Here is a 20634-nt window from a genome sequence, read left to right on the forward strand (position 1 = left end):
GGCCCATCATCTTTAGGAATTAACCGATCGAGTAATTCTTCTAACATCCGTTTCTGGCCTTCATGCAAATCCTGCAGGCCAATCGAAGCTAAGACCGGACGAGTGGTTCCGTCTGTTACCGCTTCACAGGCGTTTATGACTTCGGTTGAATTTTCAACCGTTAACATTCGTTCACGAGGGTTAAGCCTGGCGTCGAATTGTAGAACGAAGTCAGCGCCTAAATTAGTCACCATTGAGGTTTTACCGTCCGCCATGCAGGCGACTATTCCGTCACATGGTTTTATTTCTACGTTACATGCACTGGCTAGTTGTACGGACGTAGCCCCGATGCAAGTTTGAGTGGCTCCTGGGTCGTAAAGTGCCCTGACCCTGAATTCACCTACCTGCACTTGCAGCCACCAGCGCTGGTCGGATAAAACAGCGTTACTACTGATCGCTGCAAAGTGTGCTATTGCAGTCGGATTTAGTTGTTCAGTCGACTGTGATGCCGAGATCCCTGAATTAACCTCGGGGTCAGTACGGATCTCGCTTACTGTTCCCCTTTGGCTTTTCCCGCATAATTGGGACACGTCTTCTTCGTAACGCCCGGTGACTTACAAGTCCAGCAAGCTAGTTCTCTTTTTTCCTTGTTTGCTGAGTCACTCGAATTTCCAGATGGTTTATTGGCCTCCTTGGAGTCGGACTTATTTTTCACATCTGTCGGCACTGTAGACTTCGTCTGCTGATTTTCCGCAAAGGTTTTCTTCTTACCATGGGTAGATCTATTGGACCCATTTTAGTTCTGACGGCCGTAGTTATCCTTCTTCGCTATTGAAGGGTAATTGTTGTTGACCCAAGTCTTGAACCAGAGGGGTGGCTCCTTTGCATCCGTTGGACAGATAGCTGCTATCGCCGGCTGATTTTTATTCTTTGCCTTCTCCTGTGGATTATAAGCCGCTCCTGGTAGCATAGATTTCTCCGGAGTAGGGGGTGGCTTGTAACGTGATTTTGCTCTCGTCCGTTTCTCGGCACTCACAGCTTTACTCTTGAATTCGTTTAGAGTTTCGAATTCCATTCGACCGAAAATCAATTTTAACTCTGAATTCATATTTTGATATAAAATATCCAGCTGTTGTCGAACTGGTAGGGCATCCAGCATACGGTTGAATATCATGACCATGCTAACGTAGTAATCGTTTACGTCTTCGTGTGGTCCCTGCGTACGTGAACTCGCCTCCACAATTAGTTGTGAGCGCTCTTCGTCTGTCATGCCGTACGTTGCTCTGGCTTCCTCGCAGAAATCTTTCCACGTGTGTCATTTCGGACGTTCAACCCTACCCCATTTCAATGCTCTTCCTGATAGTAAAGAGGTGGTGTGTGATAACGCGTCTAACAATTCTTCCTCTGAAATCCTTGGACGAGCTAGTTTCCTACAACCTTCCACTAATCTGATAAACTCTTCTACATCTTCTGTTGACGTGCCTCCGAATTTTATATTCCATTTCCGTATTTTGTCGTTAATATCGGCGGAATTCTCTCTCAACGTATTTTGGAGGTTAGAGTCATAATATCCAGACGTATTAGTCTGTAGGTTGCTTGACCCTCGTTCTGAAACCAGGCGATTCGGACGTATTGGCTGGTCCCCCTCTCTCCAAGCATTCCCACTCCTTTGCTGGGAATCACCAGTATTTTGTGGTTGGTTTATTCTATGCTGATCGCACGTCTGGCAACACTGGCTTTGATGACATGTCAGTACTTGTGCCTGTTGTGCCATTCTGTTCTGTGAAAAGATATTCCTCTCGTAACTCGACTGTTGTGACGTATACGGAGGCTGAATCGGCCGTAGTTGGCCAGGCGTATGGTTGTATGGTGTCGACTGTTGACTTAGCCTTCGCTGAGGTTGCTAGTATATGTTGCTATCTTCTAATTCTGAAGTTGAGAGATTCTTGTTCGTTGGTTCGAAATACCTGGTCGTGTACGTCTCATTAAAATCTACGTGTTTACTCTTGGTCCCTTCTGATGGTGGTGCATCTTCTTTCGACCGTATAAATTCTGATGTTCGGGGTACTACACGGGTACTACACGCTGGGGGCTCTCTCTGAGCGCTGTTAGCTATGCGTAATTTCTTTATATATTCGCACGCCTCATCTCGTATTTTCTTATACTGTGCGATTTCGTCGTCTTTCTTTAATAGGTCGTCGACGACTCTTCTCGGTAAATTATACGTGCAGCCGTCGCTGGCTAAATACATCAAGAAATCGACGTTCGATGTTCTCTCTTGTTCATCCGCTAATTCTGGGGAATTCACGTCTATTCTTATTTGATCTGGATTTTCGAGGCTTTTCTCAATAACGTCATTCCCTACCGTGCTAGTATTATCGCACGGATTACCACCGAAAATTGTTGCTAACGGTTGTCGAACCTGTTCTCTATGTAGTGGTTGACCGAACCCTATTGTTACTGGTTCCAACCAGCTGAATTCGTTTTCGACGCCGCTTGGATTGCTGCAATCCGTAGGCTGATACGCCTGTTGCTCCTGACTTTCGGCATCAGGATTGCTGATTGCATTTCTTTGGTGCAAAATTCTTAGACTTATTTGATTCGCGTTCCGCTCTTCTTCTTCAAATATGCCGCTGACTTCCTGAGGGATATAATTTGGTATGTACGACGCGCGTCGTGTCGCCCGCGACCTAAATAACTCCTCAGAATTTAACAGGGTTAGCGACGGATGGAAGTCTTCTGGCGCGTAGTCACCTGCTAGGCACCTAAACAATCGACGCATTCTGGCTTCATCAGCCCCCCTATCCTGCAAACCTAAGAAATCTAACGCTTAACCTAACGTATTCGCGTCCATCGATCTTACGTGGTCTTGTATCGCTACATGCGATCTGCTTAAGTCTATGTACGAGCCAGTTAAAGACATTGTGCTCGTTGAGTATTCTGACATTTAATAGAAGCAGAGCCGAGTCAAATTCAGCACAACCAAAAAAAAAACTCAGGATTCAACAATCCAAGTTACTCTCGAAGTGAATTTAATACCTAGTTATCGACACTGGAACACACGTTTGCTTTTTCGATTAATACGTGTGATTTAATTTTAATCACTCAATTAAATTTTTATAACGGTAACAATGATTTGTTTTTGAACCGCGATAAATTGCCTGACAGAGCAAGTAATCACGCACGTTTTGTGCTACAAGTTTTAAAATCTGAGAAAGAGAAAAAAACTTACTAATTTGTAAAAAAAAAAAACAATTCCACTTTAATAAATTATTTGTGAATTTAAATGTTACTAACTCCCTCTATCATGCAAAAAAAATTTTTCTACGCGAATTCGAAAAAGCAATTATACGCCGGAGCGGCTGTGTGTTGATTGTATATGTAGATTCGTACGTTTCTGTACTCAACTACACAGCTATTTTTTTCACAAAACCAGGCTCAAGATCTCGCGAAATTTTTCTAAATTATTATCGCGATTTATACCTTAACATTCCTAATAACACAACAATTTGTTGAACTGCGAGATTACGGCTTAAACAGTAGTCAAGTATAAAAATTGCATCAGAGTGCAAAAAGAATTCTCAAAAATCCATACAATAGTTTGAATTCCTATACTGACTATAGTTCATCCGTCTCACTCGCACTCAGCCAAAAATTCCCTGCCTAACGGGCGACACTGTAAGAATTCGAGCTCTCGGTTCGCGGCGCGCGATGTAAACAATGTATACGCTCGCTGTCGCTGGCCGCTAGGTCGTTGACCGTTCCAGAAGGGCCCTGTTTATTGTAAATTAACGTCGGGCGTGCAGAAGGCACGGCTCGGCCGACTCAGATCATGCACGCGTTTTTACACGAGCCCGCGGAGGCGGCGTAGGTCGGGTCGTATAAAATAACACACGAGAAGTTTAGATAAGGAAATGTATATTCAATTGTAACTATACACGGAGGTACAAACGCCACACACTTCGACGAACGATAAAGAGAGACGAGAGATATTACCCTGTCGACGTGAGAGAGTGAGAGTGCAAGTACTTACAACTCAGTAGTGGCAGTAGTACTTGACGCAACGGACGTGGTCCAGTCTCGGACGTGGAGATGTAACAGTTCGGACGGGCGTCGCAGCAACTCGTCAGTAACGCACGGACGAATATCGTTCGCTCTCGAGATGCTCGCAGGACTCACAACAAATCCGCGTATATAGTAGCGCGAGCTGCTCATGTGGATAGCGCAGCGAGACTAACTCTAGTCGCGGTTCTCCCGGCCGTCGGCACATCGTTGTCATATCTCGCCAACGCTGTGCGGCCAGGCGGCAACCGCGCTACCTATGCTCTCACTCTCTCTGTCTCTATCTTGCCTCGTTTCTCGTTCTCGCTCGTTTCGGCGCTCGTTGGCAGCTTGCTGAAACAATAATCTTATTACAATTAGTACATGATTAGCCGTTAGACATTTGACGTGCACTCGGCCGTCACAGTTCATAGATTTTATCAGAATCTGAAATTTGTTAGTCTTCGTGACAAAAACGTGAAATCCGTTAGTTTTCGTGGCGAAAATGTGAAATCTCATATTCTTCGCGGCAACTATTGAAATTTAATGCTCTTCGTGGCAAAGACGTGAAATCTCATGGTTTTCTTGGCTGGAAATGAAATCTCGCAGTTAAAATTACAAATGCAATATTCCACCATGGTAATAATATCAATTCAGGACATTATACGAACATGTTACGGAAAAATAATAAATGGATAAGGGTCGACGACTTAAATGTAATAAAACAAAATTGGCCTAAGTACAGCAAAGATGCTTATCTTATTTTATTAGGAGAAATATAATTCATTAAATAATATGTATCTATCAACTATTGAGAAATGATTCGAAATAAACAAAAAAAAGTGGATTAGGCCATTTTGCATAATATTGTCCATTAAATTACGTTTTTTTTTGTTCTATTACACTAAAAACATGCTATTAAATTGGTGTAAATCGAGTGGAAAGTATCACTTTTCCACACTATTGGTTAATTAATTTAGAAAATATTATGCGATTGGGGATACCGTTTTAAACAAAGTTTTATATATCATTCATTTTAACACTTTTATATGTAAATCTCATTAAATTATGAGATATAAAACATTGTTTTAAGGAAATGTAAAAGAAAATTTAAAATAATTTCAGTTTAGTTAATAGAAAAATGTTGAGAAAGGAAAACTGTTACATTTCCTTAAAAAAAAAAAAAACGCGCCGAGATATCTACCGCTTGGTGGTGAGGAAACGATATCATCAAAATGTAATTATTACAAAGATTACGTAAAATATATTTTATTAAAGTGTGTAAGAAAATGAAAATGGCAGAGATAATATATCAACTAATAAAACTAACACCCTGTTTACAAATATATAAGATAGTAAATAGAGTGTCAGTTAAAAAAGAGAGAGTGATGACTCTTGGAGATCAGTTTAACGATTATAGCTATGCGAAAGAAAGAGAGAGAGAATTATAATTGATTATGTTTATGCAATTTATTAGAAATAATTTTATCTATCAAACGAAAAAGTACAAAAACTTTATAGAAATATATATGAAGTAAAATAATTTTGATATTAAAGTAATACATTGAAACAGTCACGACTTATCTCGGTCCTGTAGTAATTAAATTTATGTAAGAATACAAAATCTATTGATTTTACTATCTGAAAAGTGGCGAACATTTACTAATCTGCGTCGTGATTCTGACAACAGATTAAATAGAAAGATTTTAAATTTTTATAATAATTCTCAATTATGATAGTTCAGGTCCGGGTAGTGGAGGTTTATCGCAATAAAGAGATTTTTGTTCTTTATAACAAAAATAAATATATTCAAATAAATAAATAATAGAATATTGCGTATATCTAGCATATATTCTAAGTATCAGAAAAATTAAATGGGTAAATTGATTTTTGATTTTTACATACAAAAATTAACAGATACGCGTTTAAGTTGTGTAATCTGATTTGAAACGTATTGTTACAAGAAGAGATTTTATGCAGACACGCTTAAATTTGCGTTATCTGATCGTATTCGAAATTTTACAAGTTTAAATTAGGTAACAAAATTTTTCAAAATTATTTTGACAAGAATTAGAATTTTTCTAAGTCTAGAACTGATATGCTTTATGATGCGATATCGTGCCTAACTCGAAATTTTTATAAGTGTAGAAATATTTGAAAATATTCTAAGTCTTTTACCTGCTCAAGGCATAAATTGCTCAAAAGCAGGGACTAGGCGCTTTAGTTGCGCTTCGGATAGTGAGCTCATACTGGCCGTGCGGGTCCTTTTATAGGCCTCGGAGCGAACGGGGATCGTGCCGCCGAAAATACTTCCACATTCACACTTTCACACAGACATTCACACTTATGTACAAAACCCATTCATATAAATAATTTATAATATGCGCGCGCTACGCCGCCGCCGTCGCTTCTCCTTCTCTTGCGCCGCTGCGCTCGCCGCTTCTATATATATATATATATATATATATATATATATATATATATATATATATATATATATATATATATATATATATATATATATGGTGTGTAGCGCGCTCTCCCTCTTCATTCGGTGTTGCTGCTACCGCCGCTCGCTGGCTCGTGGCGCTGCTGAAGTTGCGCTGTCAGCTGTAGCGCGGGCTCATCCTAATTGAAAATGGGGGAGCGCGATACTCGCGTAAAATCTAAAAATGTATTCAATATATTTTAGTTTTTATTCTGTATAGTTTTTTGCGGAGCTTGTACGGGGCGTTACAACATAATGTTGAAGGAAGCTACGTGCCGAAGAATTGGCAGCGGTTTTTTTTCCTTTATGTTAGTATATGATTCTTTTGGTATCACTATGTAGTAGCCTCATCGATTATGTAATTTTTAATATTTAGTAATAGTTGTCAATTTAATTTATTAATTCTCTTCTATAACTAATGCATGCAAAGAATCATGTTCTCTTTTTCAATGTTACGTCTTTGGTCCTACTAGAAATTTAATATTTCTTTTGCCATCAAATATTTTGTTAATTAACTCGAACGTAACATGATAGAAAAAAGAATCCCGATCCTCCCTTAAAATATATCTTGTTCTTAATCTCTATTTACTTGTTTATTGTTTTGAAGTCATGATCTGAAACGTTACAGTGGTGTATGAAGTCGGCTTAAGAATACCCTCGTGGCTGCTTCCTTAATGAATTAGTTCTTGTTCGTTGTTCAGCTAATTATACGATGGTTCTGCACGCGATGTCTAATTCTTCTTATATCAATAATATTATCATCTACTTTTAATCGTACTTCTATATATTCATTTATTTCAACTCTTCTTGCAGTAATGGTTCGGATAATAGTTTATCTAAATTTCGTTGAAATCGTCATATAATGGTTCTTAATTTTTCCGAGTGGTCGGGTTAGATATAATTTTATGCTTTTTATCCTCATCTTACATGTTCGATGAAATCGTCAAGATGTTTCCTCTTTAAGAGTTTACATGAATCATATGTTCGATTGTTTGTTAACATATGCAACATTCTTCTAATTTAATGGCACACTCTGCGCAATCAATTAAATGAGAACAAGGAAGAAAAAGGATCTTGCCTTCCTTTCTGAAACATATTTTACAATCCAGTGGTTTCATTACTACTATATCTGATTTATCCGAACTAGAATATTGATCATGGCAATGTAGACTCTTTGGTGGTGGTTTTCTATTAAAGTTTACACTTGTATATACTTTTTCTATGAATTCTTCTCCTTTCCGGGTTCTTAGATAATTGTAGTATGGTGCAAGGATAGCGTGTATAATCCATAGATCCTCTCCGTGTTGAAGTCGAGACATTTTGCAATCGCAGTAAAAACAATAGACTTGATTTTCGTAATAATTATAACAGAGGCCCATCTCTGCTAAGATTTCTGGCTTCTGGCTTAATCCTTCTAACCATAATATCAAAGTGTATAGTCTGTCATTATAAGCTATGTATTCAGGATGCTTAGGACCTGACGATTGTTCAGATATGCTCAGTAAGGTTCTAATTAGAGCTTGATCCCTTGCACTGGTATCACATATAGCCATTTTCAATTCAGTGTAATTCTTAGTTTAACCCAACGTAACTTGTCCCAGAGTTCGATTCTTCGGCTTAGGCGGAATCTAAAACAATAAAACAGAATTGCTCCTCTTTTGTGTTCTTTGAGTCGTGTAAAATCTTGTATTAATGTTTTACGAGTGTTGAAATCGTTAACTACTTGATTCTTCTTAACTCAGTGATAATTGGTTTTGTGTCCAAGTAAAAATTATATCTTTGTGAGTGAAAATTGAGCATATATTTGTACTTTTTCATTAATTTTTATATTAAATAAAAATTTTTCAATGATCCTTGTTAATTTTTTGCTTGGCGATAATTTAAAATGATCGTTGTTAGTTTGTGGTGGAGAAGTAAAAGAAAGAACAAGTTTAATTACACAATGAAAGAATTGATGTCATGATTATTGTTATTTTAATTGTAATGAAGATTTTCCCGCATATTTGAGGATTATTAAAATTTTTTTTTTCTGTGAGGTAGAATTTTTGGATTTTCTCGAATTACAGTAGTTATACGATTTTCGTTGCATAGACAAGATTTTGCTTAATACTGATTCTCGCTTGCCTATGCCTATAATCGACATATATATGATATACATATCATTGCCATCGGGGCGCAAGCGCATATCTCTATATAATCGCCATCAGGACGCTAGCATTCATGTCTAGTATTGCTACGAAGGTACTACCAAGTTTGTTAGTACAGTCTTACAGATCACAGTGTATCTTGAGGCGCGTTGATCTGTTGGTTATATTTTTTTCTTAAGCTTAGTTTCTTTGAATGTAGATTTCAACAATTATTTTTCTACTCCTTTTTTTTTAATTTTTATCTCACTTGTTTAATCGATTAATGCTAATATTGTAATTATGCTTTATATACTTTATACTTAAACTATTTTGGACATGTATCATCTAATTAATTTAGACTTAGTCTTTTCTGGTTCAATGTATGATTTACGTACGCGATTCATATGTACTACTTTATACTTATTAGTTTTTAGTTGTATCTTAATATTACCATTACGCAGTATATCTACGACTAAATAGGGACCTTCGTACTGGTCTTTTAGCTTATGAATTTTTCCTCCTTTAAGTAGCCAAATATAATCGCCAACCTTAAAATCTTGTGGATTTGCACTTCTGTCATAATAATATTTTGCACGCCATTTGGCTGCTATTAATTTTTCTCGCGCAATTTCTTGAATGTTATTCAACCTGGTTGTTAATTCGATAATATAATCGGCATACGTCGGAAGTCTGTCCTCTATTTCGAGTGGGTCGCTCGACGGTGAACGAGCCAATCTTGCGAAAACTAACTCGTAAGGCATGTGTTGTGTCGCTTCGTGTACGGACGTATTATACGAAAAAGCAGCCATCTCTAGCCACTGGTCCCATTGTTCGTCTTGCGAGATAAATTGTTTCAAATATTCGCTCAGTACATGGTGACTTCTCTCAAGAGAGCCGTTCGACTGTGGATGAAAGGCTGTCGTTTTAAACTGTGTGATTCTGAATCTTTTTGCTACTCGTTTCATTAAACTGCTTAAAAAATTTGTCCCTTGATTGGCCAAAATAGGAGCGCCAAAAGTGCAGATGAAACGTTTTATCAAAGCGTCTGCGAATGATCGCGCCGTTGTATCTTTATGAGCGATCGCTAGAGAATATTTAGTTAGACAACATTGTATTGTTAATATATTATCGTGTCCGTCTTCTGTTCGCGGAAACGGGCCAACTATGTCTAAAGCAACTTTTTCAAAGGGTTGAACAGGTGTATCCGTTATGACCATACGATGTTTAGTCTTGACTCGAATTAATTTCTTTAATTGACAAGGTAAACACTTCCGAATATACATTTGTATGTCGATTGTATTCATATTTTCCCAATAAAAATTTTGCTTTACGCGCTTATAGGTTTTATTTATGCCTTTATGTCCGCATATGGCAGAATAATGAGCCTCCTCAATAATTTTTATGCGTTCGCTTAAGCGCGGATAAGTAATAGTGCCTTTACAAATTATTATCTTTACTTGTAATCTCCTTAATATGCTTCGAATTTTATCAATTACGTCGTCCCATCGCACATTTTCGATCGAGACGCTTTTTGCAAGACTAATTTGATTTGTTCTTTTAAAATAAATGATTTTAATTGCTTTTAACCGGAAACTAAATTCTTTGTGATTTTCGAGATACTTTCGCGTTCCCCGTAATATTATGATAAAATGTCGTTTATTGCTTTTCGGCATTATTCTTAACTCTCTCGCAGTCAATACGTGTAATCGCGGCACTGTAGAAGTCATGCTCCTTCATCGCAGGGCTGATGCATTGAGGATAAAAAATACAAATAATTATCCTTGTGCATCGACAACTGCTCTAGGATCTCGGCAAACATTTTGCCATAACTTTTTGAACGCTTTTGTGTATTCAAATTCATAATAGAATCGTTGACTTCATGATTAACCATGGTTTCTTGACCTTGATTACTGACATTATGTGTGCCAATATCGTCGAGATTTATTGTTTCTGACGTACTTTGATTGCTGACAGGTAATTTATAAGATTTTTTAGTAATATTATTAGTAGATGCGCTATCATTTTCTTCTGATCTCTCCTTCCCCCTAAGTTCCTTAGTCGCCTTATTTGCATTGGGAATTTTCTTTCGGTTTTCTTTGTAATCAGACCGACTTAATTTACCTGCGCGCGTAACTTCCGTGGTTGCTGACTCTAGGGGTGATTGGTCCTCATTTTCGACTCGAGTTTTTGCATGACTTTCTGTGCTTTCGCGAATAAGCATTACTGATTCTGTATTCTCTTCGATTGGATTTCGAGAGAGTGCGTCAGCATTAAGATTGATTTGGCCTGGTTTGTACGTGAATCGGGATCTCTAGAGTCTTTCCACCAACATAGTGGCAAATGATCTGTGCAAACAACGAATTTAGTGCCTAATAAATATTGTCTGAAATGCCAAAGACCATAGCCAAACGTATCGTAACGAGTCTCTGCGTCATTCAGCACCCGAGAAGCATATGCAATTGGGCAATCTTGGCCTATTGTACCTTGAGAAAGCACCGCTCCGATGCAAGTCAGACTAGCGTCTGTGGTGAGTATAAAGGGTTTTGAGAAGTCGGGGAAAATTAGTACAGGTTGTTTACATAATTTCTCTCGCAGTATATCGAAAGGTTCTTGTGCTTTCTCGTTCCATTCAAAGGGTATGTTTTGTTTGAGTAGATTACGTAACGGTTTCGCTATTTTTGAAAATCCGTCGATAAACCTTCGATAATAACCAGCTAATCCCAAAAATTGACGTATGTTTTTAACAGTTTTCGGTCGCGGAAACTCTCTTACGGCTTCTACTTTCTTAGGATCCGGGCAGATTCCTTGATTGCTTATCAAATGTCCTAAGAAACTTACTTTTGTGCAAAGAAAATCGCATTTATCCGGCGACAAATTAAAGTTCGCAGCCTTTAATCTTCTTAATAATTTCGCGAATTTCTCGTAATGTTCTTCTACGGTTTTTGCGAAGATAATGATGTCGTCGAGGTACACGCAAACGTCTAATGGTCCAGAATCTAACTCTTTCGCGTCTTTGGGCGAGACAGTAGTAGTATATGTGCAAGGATAGGGACAAGATGGCGGCCAAAGAGGGGAGGTGAGAGCCTCAGTCGGCGTACAAGGATGGGGACAAAGATGGCCGCCGTTGTAGAGACCAGCTGACGCTCGTACAAGGTTAGGTCCAAGATGGCTGACAGAGTGGTTGGTTTGTGTACCTCTCCCCTCTAGCCAGCGATATAGCGTGGCTGTAGCGTCTGTGGGAGTTACCCCCTCCCTTCAGCAGCTGTCAATGCATCGTGTATATGTGGCGTCCTTTTAACTATGTGTTAGTGAGGTAGATTTCTGCACCTTCTAACACGTATGCATACATATGTGTACATGCACGTACGTATGCATACATATGTGTACACGTCCGTACGTATGCATGCATATGTGTACACGTCCGTATGTATGCATATGTGTACACACATCTCCACATTCAGGCATATGTGTGTGTGCACGCGAGCGCCTTCTCGAGAGCGTCTATACACGCTCATATGAATATAATAATAATAATAATAAATATCAATAATAATTATGTAAAACTAAATAAATAATAGGTGCAGGATATATGTTCAGTTTCGGTAAATAAGGAAAAATGTAATAATAAATAATTTTTAAACAATTGCAAATGTCTTTTATATTAATTTATTCAGAAAAGTAGTATAAAATTTTATAATATTTATTTTTAATAATAGTTATAATAATGATAATTGGAATGTTACATACAAATTGTTTATATTTTAGGTTTACATGATTGAATACAATATTTCGTATGACGTTTATGACCACTACCTACATGATATTTATATTTACTACTATTTTTAAATTTTACTGTGAAACCACGAAGACGGTTATAAAAACGTTCTACAATTTTATCATTTCTCCTATAATCAGTAGTGAATAATTTACAAAATCTCTCTAATGAATAACCACGTTTCATATAGTCTAAAAACATCAGACAAAACTGACCACACACTTTAGAGTTTAGACTTTGTAATTGTAGAGTATTCCACTCATAAAAAATAGTATTACGCTGCACTGCTTTTATATGGTGTGGAAAAACAGGCGGTACTCCATAGCTGTCAAAAAAGACTCCGTGGCCCCGTCTGTCAATGTATAAAGCGACCCAATGAGATCCAGGCTGTGTGTGTATATCTGTATTAAATATGCATCCCGTCGGTCTCGTCAATGTCCGAGGAATCCTGTCGGCAGGGAATACACCCGCTGAAGGTATTCTTAATAAGCGTAGAGCATCCCGTATTTGATTCGTGTTCATCTTGTATATACGTAGAGTTTATTTTAGGCGACGGTACTGAGTTTGTATAATAGCCACTGTTCGAAACCTCGTCGTATATTGGTTCTTCTAATGTGCGACCAGGTGTTGGAGGTCTTGTATATTTAATATTTTTCTTCTGTTGTTTTGAATAATAATAATCCAGAGTACTAGATGGTTCAACACGTATACTCGTTGAAGACCCGCTAGCTCCTGTACAATCAGCGGGTGTTCGATAAACGAGTCTTGGATCCGAATAACTGTAGTGAGCATCCAGGGCAGTCAAAAGAGCAATGTTCTTGTTAACCCATGCTTTAAGTCTGTAGGCATTATTTAAAGCACAATTATGAGTACCGTGATGTAGAGATCCGTGATAACAGCAGAAAATATCTCGTTTTGGTAAATGATATGTAGATGGACAGTTATAATCCTCCAAATTTTCTATATGGCGTGTAGTTATACTTTGTATAAGTTTAGTCTCTTCAGCACCACGATCAAAAATCTGTCTTGCTGTTCTTGCTAATTCTCTAAGATTAGCGTGAAGCTGACGGTATGGAATATCTCCTTCGAACCACTCTATACCGTGAACGTTACTTGTATGCCAATTATTGTGTACTTGTATTTTGATAGGTAAGTCTGAGAATGAATGGAGTGCAGTTGCGATCCAGTGAGTGATATACTCTTTATTTAAAGAAACAACAGCAACTTGTTTGATCATGAACTTGTCAGCACTGTCACGAAAACCCAAAAAGTCGACTATATAATCCATAATTTCGAGCTATTGTAGATGCGTAGAGTAGGAAGCACAAGGCCTTTCTAACTGCTGGTCATATTAACCCATTAACGTCCAAAACAGAGAAATCGTAACTCTGTTTTCAACCGTAAATCTATCACATATTCCACGGATATATTCAAAGCAAACATACTTTTTCTGAAGTATTTTTTTCTCTACTTTCCATTTCTGGTATCAGAATTGCGTATTTTTCACTCAAAAATCCAATATGGCGACGTTTAAAAGAAAAAATGCAAAATTTCGATACTTTTTTTTAAAATCCAATTTCTTGTTGTGTTAACGTTGAGGACGGAACTTTATTTTTCAACTATGAGTGCATAAATGAGTTGTACTTTAAATTCAGTTTGGTCCCGAATCCAGAAATTCAATATGGCGGCTAGAAAATGGTGCCTGAAACGCAAAATTTTGCCCAAACTTTCACGAATTTTTTTCACGAATATAATGCATTCGACGAAAAAATCAATAAGAATAAAAAGTGCTTAGAATCAATCAAGGAATATGTCTAAATTTTTTCACTGAGTTTTGAGCAACTTTTTTATTTTTGCCAATTGGCAATTTATAACAAATTGGAAAATTTCATCGAATCGTCTCGAAAAAATTCAGATATACTTCTTGGTCAATTCTAAGTACTTTTTATTCTCTAACTTTTTCTTATATAACGCTTTGTTTTTGAGTAAAAAATCAAAAACCTTAAAATTCTTAAGATTTTTTGAAACTAAAAAAAATATCAAAAACTTTAAAATGTTTTGTTCCATGTGCACTTTTTGGTCAATTATGAGCAAATTTACTTCAAATTTGTGCCCGAGTATCTCTCACATTCCAGATGATATGATTTTCGCATTGAAAAATTCTCATTTCTTAGCCGTTGATGTACAACGTTTCCCGACACTTACCGCGTGGAGGTGAATGAGTCAAAGCATCTTGTCTTTTTTTATCTTTTTATTTATTTTTTTTTTCGCTTTTTATTAGGGTTTTATTTATGTTTTTGATTTTTTATAGTTTTATAATTTTTATTTTTTTTTTAGGAACTGTTATGATTTTTTATAAAACACGTTTTACAATAAAAATTATTGCATTTTTTGCAAAATTTGTTTGTCCTAATGACACATGGCTTGCAACAGCAGAGCTTCTGTTGTTTGAGGGATACTGTTTCATGAACAATGTCATCAACTTTAGGTCTAGTCAGATAGTATTTCACAATATCCATCAGAAATTCTTTTGAACTTTTTTTGTGACTTGGATTAGCACAATTATAAAGTACTACTGCATTGGTGACAGCGGCCTGAAGTAATCTAATAAAAACCACCCACGTCCACTTTTTTGATCGAATGCATGGCATAACATCATTGCAATGGCCATCATGAACATCAACCCCTCCCATAAAACTATTGTAAAGATGAAATGCATTAGGAAAAGGTATGTCTATTTTTGATTTTACTTCTTTTGAATATCTTTTCGAGGGTAACAGTGGTGTTACTCCAGATGCTGTAGAAATTATTGAAATCGGTTTAGAATCAATAATAGTAATTAAATTCATTCCGCTCTTCTGATCGTGCTTTGTGGTGTATGTGCCTCTTGTTGATTTTTTATCAATATAATTTTTTTCTTTTATCCTATTTTCTCTAATAGTACCAGTGGAACGTAAGCCCATTTTTCTTAAATGTACAAAAAGGTCTAAGATTGTGAAGTAATTGTCCATGTATAGATGGTAAAGGCCTACTTTACGAAAAGTTAGCGTTGAAAAAAAATTGTCAAGTAAGTTCATTACTACCCGAGTTCCTAAAGCACATTTGGCTAATTTATCCCCAATAGTTGAATTCTTCCCACAGTATAGATCAAAATCTAATAAAAATCCATCTAATGTACATAGACCCCAAAATTTCAGACCGAATCTAATTGGTTTGCTGCGAATAAACTGTTTCATACTAGTTCTAGCGTAGCATTTGGCCATCATTTCATCTAAAGATATCGCGGTTTGAAAGTACCCGAACAATTTTATGTTTCTACGAAACAGATTCATGACTTGACGAACTCGCCAAGCTTTATCATTGCAATCTTCATCCCCTGGTTTTGATAATTTCAACTTAGATTTTATATTTTCAAATGTACGGCGTCCCATAGCCGATTTCACTACATCACTAGATAAAAAGGGATCATTGGACCAATAATCTCTTTGACTTTTCCTTTTATTGAATGCTGAGAAAAGTATTATTCCTATAAATATATTCAAATCTGACATTGTTAGACTGCAATTATTCATCTTAGTTGATTCTATAATATAATTTTTAATTTCTTTGCAAAAAAATGTCTCAAATAGGTCAACTGGACTCATATTTTTAATGTCTTTCTTATGACTATCAATAATATTTCATTTTCAACTTTGCAGGAATAACTTTTTTCTCCGTCGATCCATTTCTAAATATATTCATTTTCCAATTTAGATTGATCATTCGTATAATTATTAGAAGTTTCTGCGTATGTACTCAGTAATAAGTTATCAATAGATTCAGAACCAGAATCTTCGTCACTCTGACCAGAACTGCCCGAATCATCTGGATTAGGTACCAAAATATTATGATCATCGTTATCATCAGAATAATCTTCTTCAGACTCTGATTGAGATCTTACATTTCTCCGGCGTTTTGGAGCCATTACAATTTAAAACTTGAAAAGCTAAATACACAAGTAAAATATTAACGCTAATATTTAGAACACTAACAGTATAGTAGACAAAGAGTGAAAAAACTAAAGATTCTTCAAAATCGATTTATGAACATTCAATGATGATTCACTATTTTGAAATTCAGATAAAAACATTACAAAAGCTTTTGGCAAAATTCGGCAAATTGAATATAGTAATTAAATTCAGACTTTTTCGATTGAGAATTCAATATAGTTTATGAAACAATTCCAAAAGTTGCATAACTCAAATTTTTTAAGGTTTTTGATTTTTTACTCAAAAACAAAGTGTTATATAAGAAAAAGTTAGAGAATAAAAAGTACTTAGAATTGACCAAGAAGTATATCTGAATTTTTTCGAGACGATTCGATGAATTTTTCCAATTTGTCATAAATTGCCAATTGGCAAAAATAAAAAAGTTGCTCAAAACTCAGTGAAAAAATTTAGACATATTCCTTGATTGATTCTAAGCACTTTTTATTCTTATTGATTTTTTCGTCGAATGCATTATATTCCAGAAAAAAATTCGTGAAAGTTTGGGCAAAATTTTGCGCTTCAGGCGCCATTTTCTAGCCGCCATATTGAATTTCTGGATTCGGGACCAAACTGAATTTAAAGTACAACTCATTTATGCACTCATAGTTGAAAAATAAAGTTCCGTCCTCAACGTTAACACAACAAGAAATTGGATTAAAAAAAAAAAGTATCGAAATTTTGCATTTTTTCTTTTAAACGTCGCCATATTGGATTTTTGAGTGAAAAATACGCAATTCTGTGTATTACAATTTGCAGATAGATCAGATGTGAGGTCAAACGCGTATAAACAATAACCGTGGGGATAATCTGTCCTCGATATATCGTTTCCATCGTTTGCAAAATGAATACCCGTGCCACTAAATAATGTATGATAAACATCTACATATCTATCTGGATAGTTTGGCTGTATAGCTCTACTAGTTATTTGTATCCCGTCTACACTCATTGCCAAGTAGTTTAAGTTGAAATGTTGAAAATTGAACGGATTCTCTTTTTTACTGTCGTTAAAAGCTTTATTTGAAACTAAGCCTATTATTATACGTTTTGGTATTTGACTGAGAATAATGTTGTTTAAAGTTTCTCCGGTTATACCAGTGTGTATAGTAAAGGATTTTACTTCAACACGCGTTAAAGGATATTTAGCTGTACCTTTAGATAAAGCTTTTGAGTGTGCAAGCAAAATCCTGGGATTAATCTTAGCACGCCGTACTCGTAATGAAGCATCCAGAATTTTCACTTTTACATTTTCAGCCTCGTAGTTTATTAAAAAAAAAAGCATCTTTGGAACGTATAAGACGAACTCCTTCCACTCCATTGAGGAGAAATTTCTCCTGATTGAAAAAATCAGCGTGTAAATGGCCCAGTAAATCAATAGTTTTACCACGTATAGTGTAGTCACGACGAGTACAAGCCCCTAAATTAGTGGAAAAAACTGTTTTTCCATCACTGATAGGTGTCTATAGAGCTGCATCCATATGGCCAGGTGTATCATTACACCATAGAGCACACGTCAAATGGGATTTTTTAGCTTCTTCTGAATAATTAAGTAATGTTTCTATGTATGCATGATAAGCGTAAGCGTTACTCGGAGGTGAAACTGCTTTTTGATTAAAAAATACGTCCACTTGGTTAAAAATACTATGCAGGAAGTTGTTAACAGGAGCAACTAAAGTCTTCTATGGGTGAATCTCCTTTTTCAAGACGTACACTGAGATTTATCATAGTATGAGCCAAATCAATATAATCATCTGAGTTTCCAGGAATAAGAAATTCTAAATATAAATCTTCAGAAATACTAGTCACAGGTTTATACTCAATCCATTGAGTACCTTCTATAGATGTCTGAGTAGGCGGTAGAGTGAATAAATCAAGTTCGGATTTTGCACACTCGCAAGAGTGAGCGTGAAGCAAAGCCATTTTTCTTAAGCGGGACCAAAAATATCACGTACTGAACGCGTTTTCTTCTTAATATTCCGTGTCTTTCTTTTCTTGCTTGATTCTTGACTGACTTTCTTTGTTTTACTCGTCTTTGCTTTACGTGTAGTGTGCTTTCTACGCTGGTTAACTTTCGACTGGCGCTTACGCCGCTGTTGTCTACTTTTATAACCAGATCCCTCCATGAGACTCTCTATTTTTTCTTCAGCTTTTCTTTTCAAATTTAGACCTGATTCACGGGCTCGCGAACGTAGAGCTTGTTTGAATGTGGATTTATTTTCACTTACATCATCTATTATATGCATGCCTGCTCTGAGTGTTTCTCTTCCTACTGCGCGAGCACCTAGTTTCAGAAATGGCAACGCCCTACGAAAGAGACCTCCGAGAAAACTACCTATACCACCATGGCCCTTCTAATACGGGGCTCCTGTATATACATGCTCGACACCACCACTACCGACTTGCGCCTCATAATAATGATCGTAATGCGTGTTAAATAAAGTTATGTTATTTGTCTAAAATGAAGTGTCACCGTCGACGTTCCACACTCAAATGGTATTACAAGGCCCAGATGATCTCTTATATCTATTGTAATGGTTCGAAAGCAATTCCTTATTATTGATACTGATTAGAAGCAAATACATAATCCTTGTAATTGACAGGGATTATACGCAGTAGAGCTGCTTGTACGTCACCAACAATCGTTGGTTCACATACATCTGTATAAATATACAATTGTCTTGGTAGTGCATTCAGAATACTAGCAGGGCGAGTTGCTATAGCAGGATTACTGTCTACTTTTATACGTTCAGAAACCTCAGCAAAGCCTAGTATATCTAATGCAGGACGACTCATCTGCACTGAATGTTCAAAATTGCAGAGCTCATCACTGCATGTGCGTTCGGCAAAAACGTAGGTATTGTTATGCTCAATTGAAAATGTGAATTTTTATTAATAGAATTTGATTTAAATGCTCTAAAAATTCTATAAAATTATTATAAACGCCATAGGGAATAGATGCGGTTACTTCTAGGTTATGAACCGGTTGGTTGCCGTATATATCTCTATATAAAGGTGATATAGTTGAAAACATTGTTATATCTCTATCTTCTTTTCTTAAATGTAAAAATGAGCGCGGGAAGTGTATTTCAGAAATTCCTACTTCCCACGAGCCGTGCAAATTGATTTCTTGAGGTAGCTTCGTGACATAACAGGCAGTAGTGTTCTCTGGATATACTTGCATACTACTATTACTAGGTAAAATCATATAAAACTGGTTTTTCTTCATTTTGTTTAGATTTTTTTTTATATCTTTAGCAGGTATCCAAGAATTAAATTTACTAGGGTAGCCAACCCAGCTAACAAAATATGTTTTCTTTTTACCTTTACCACTTGATTTGATAATTTTATCTATTTTGTATTCTGTGTTGGTTAAATCTTTTTCTATGACTGCGAGTTCTTCCTCATAAAATATACCGTCTATGAACTCACCATTTAAATCCTCGAGCTCGTAAACCGGTGGTTTTCTCTGTTTTAATACTTTGATAATTTTAAATACTTCCTCTGACCAGTTAGCCTCATAACCTTTCTCGAAGGTACCTTTGTTTTGCTTATACGTACTATGTCCCCAACTGAGTACTTGGGTTTTCTCTCCTGTGTTTTATACCTGAGATCCATGTTACGCTTAGCCTGTTGGGCATTATATATAGAAACAGCTGCTGGCGCCATCTTAATTGTGGAATATCTAGAATTATTGTAACCATAAACTAGATCTTGCAGAATATCAATGTAACGTTTTGTGTTTTTATTTGTAAAATAACGCCACATCCGTTCTTTTAAAGTACGATTAAATCTTTCAACAATAGCTGCTTTAATGTCTGGATTTCTAGTTACCTGGTGAGTTATATTTTTTGATTTTAAGAAAGTTTGCATTTTAAGGCCAAAAAACTCACCACCTTTATCAGTTTGAAATATTATAGGCGTTCTATCATTACTTCACGAAAGAATTTTTTTAAACGCCTCTGTAACGGTTAAACAAGTTTTGTCTTTAATAGGTTCGACAAAGACATATTTACTTAGTACGTCGATAACCACTAGTAAATATGAAAAATCATCGTTATAAGTTTTTAATGGTGTAAGCTCTATAAGATCACCCTCCCACACAGAATCTATAGTCGGTACATTATAATGAAGTCTTTGAAATTTTCGGTGTACTGGTTTATGCAATGTATAATCATCTTGGACTTTTAACCACTTGTAAAT

General features: G+C 36.4%; 2 protein-coding genes across 19 annotated transcripts in view; both read right to left on the bottom strand.

Moving 5' to 3' along the window:
* Positions 1–20634, bottom strand: part of LOC100679361 (SNF-related serine/threonine-protein kinase) — a 738484-nt gene that overhangs the window by 363039 nt on the left and 354811 nt on the right. The window lies entirely within an intron of this gene.
* On the bottom strand, positions 7083–8235 carry LOC116417045 (baculoviral IAP repeat-containing protein 7-A-like). Its single transcript, XM_031928120.1, has one exon. It carries the CDS (start codon positions 8059–8061, stop codon positions 7504–7506), a length of 558 nt encoding a protein of 185 aa, XP_031783980.1. The 5' UTR covers positions 8062–8235; the 3' UTR covers positions 7083–7503.

Source organism: Nasonia vitripennis (genome assembly GCF_009193385.2).
Source record: "Nasonia vitripennis strain AsymCx chromosome 4 unlocalized genomic scaffold, Nvit_psr_1.1 chr4_random0003, whole genome shotgun sequence".
NCBI lineage: Eukaryota > Metazoa > Arthropoda > Insecta > Hymenoptera > Pteromalidae > Nasonia > Nasonia vitripennis.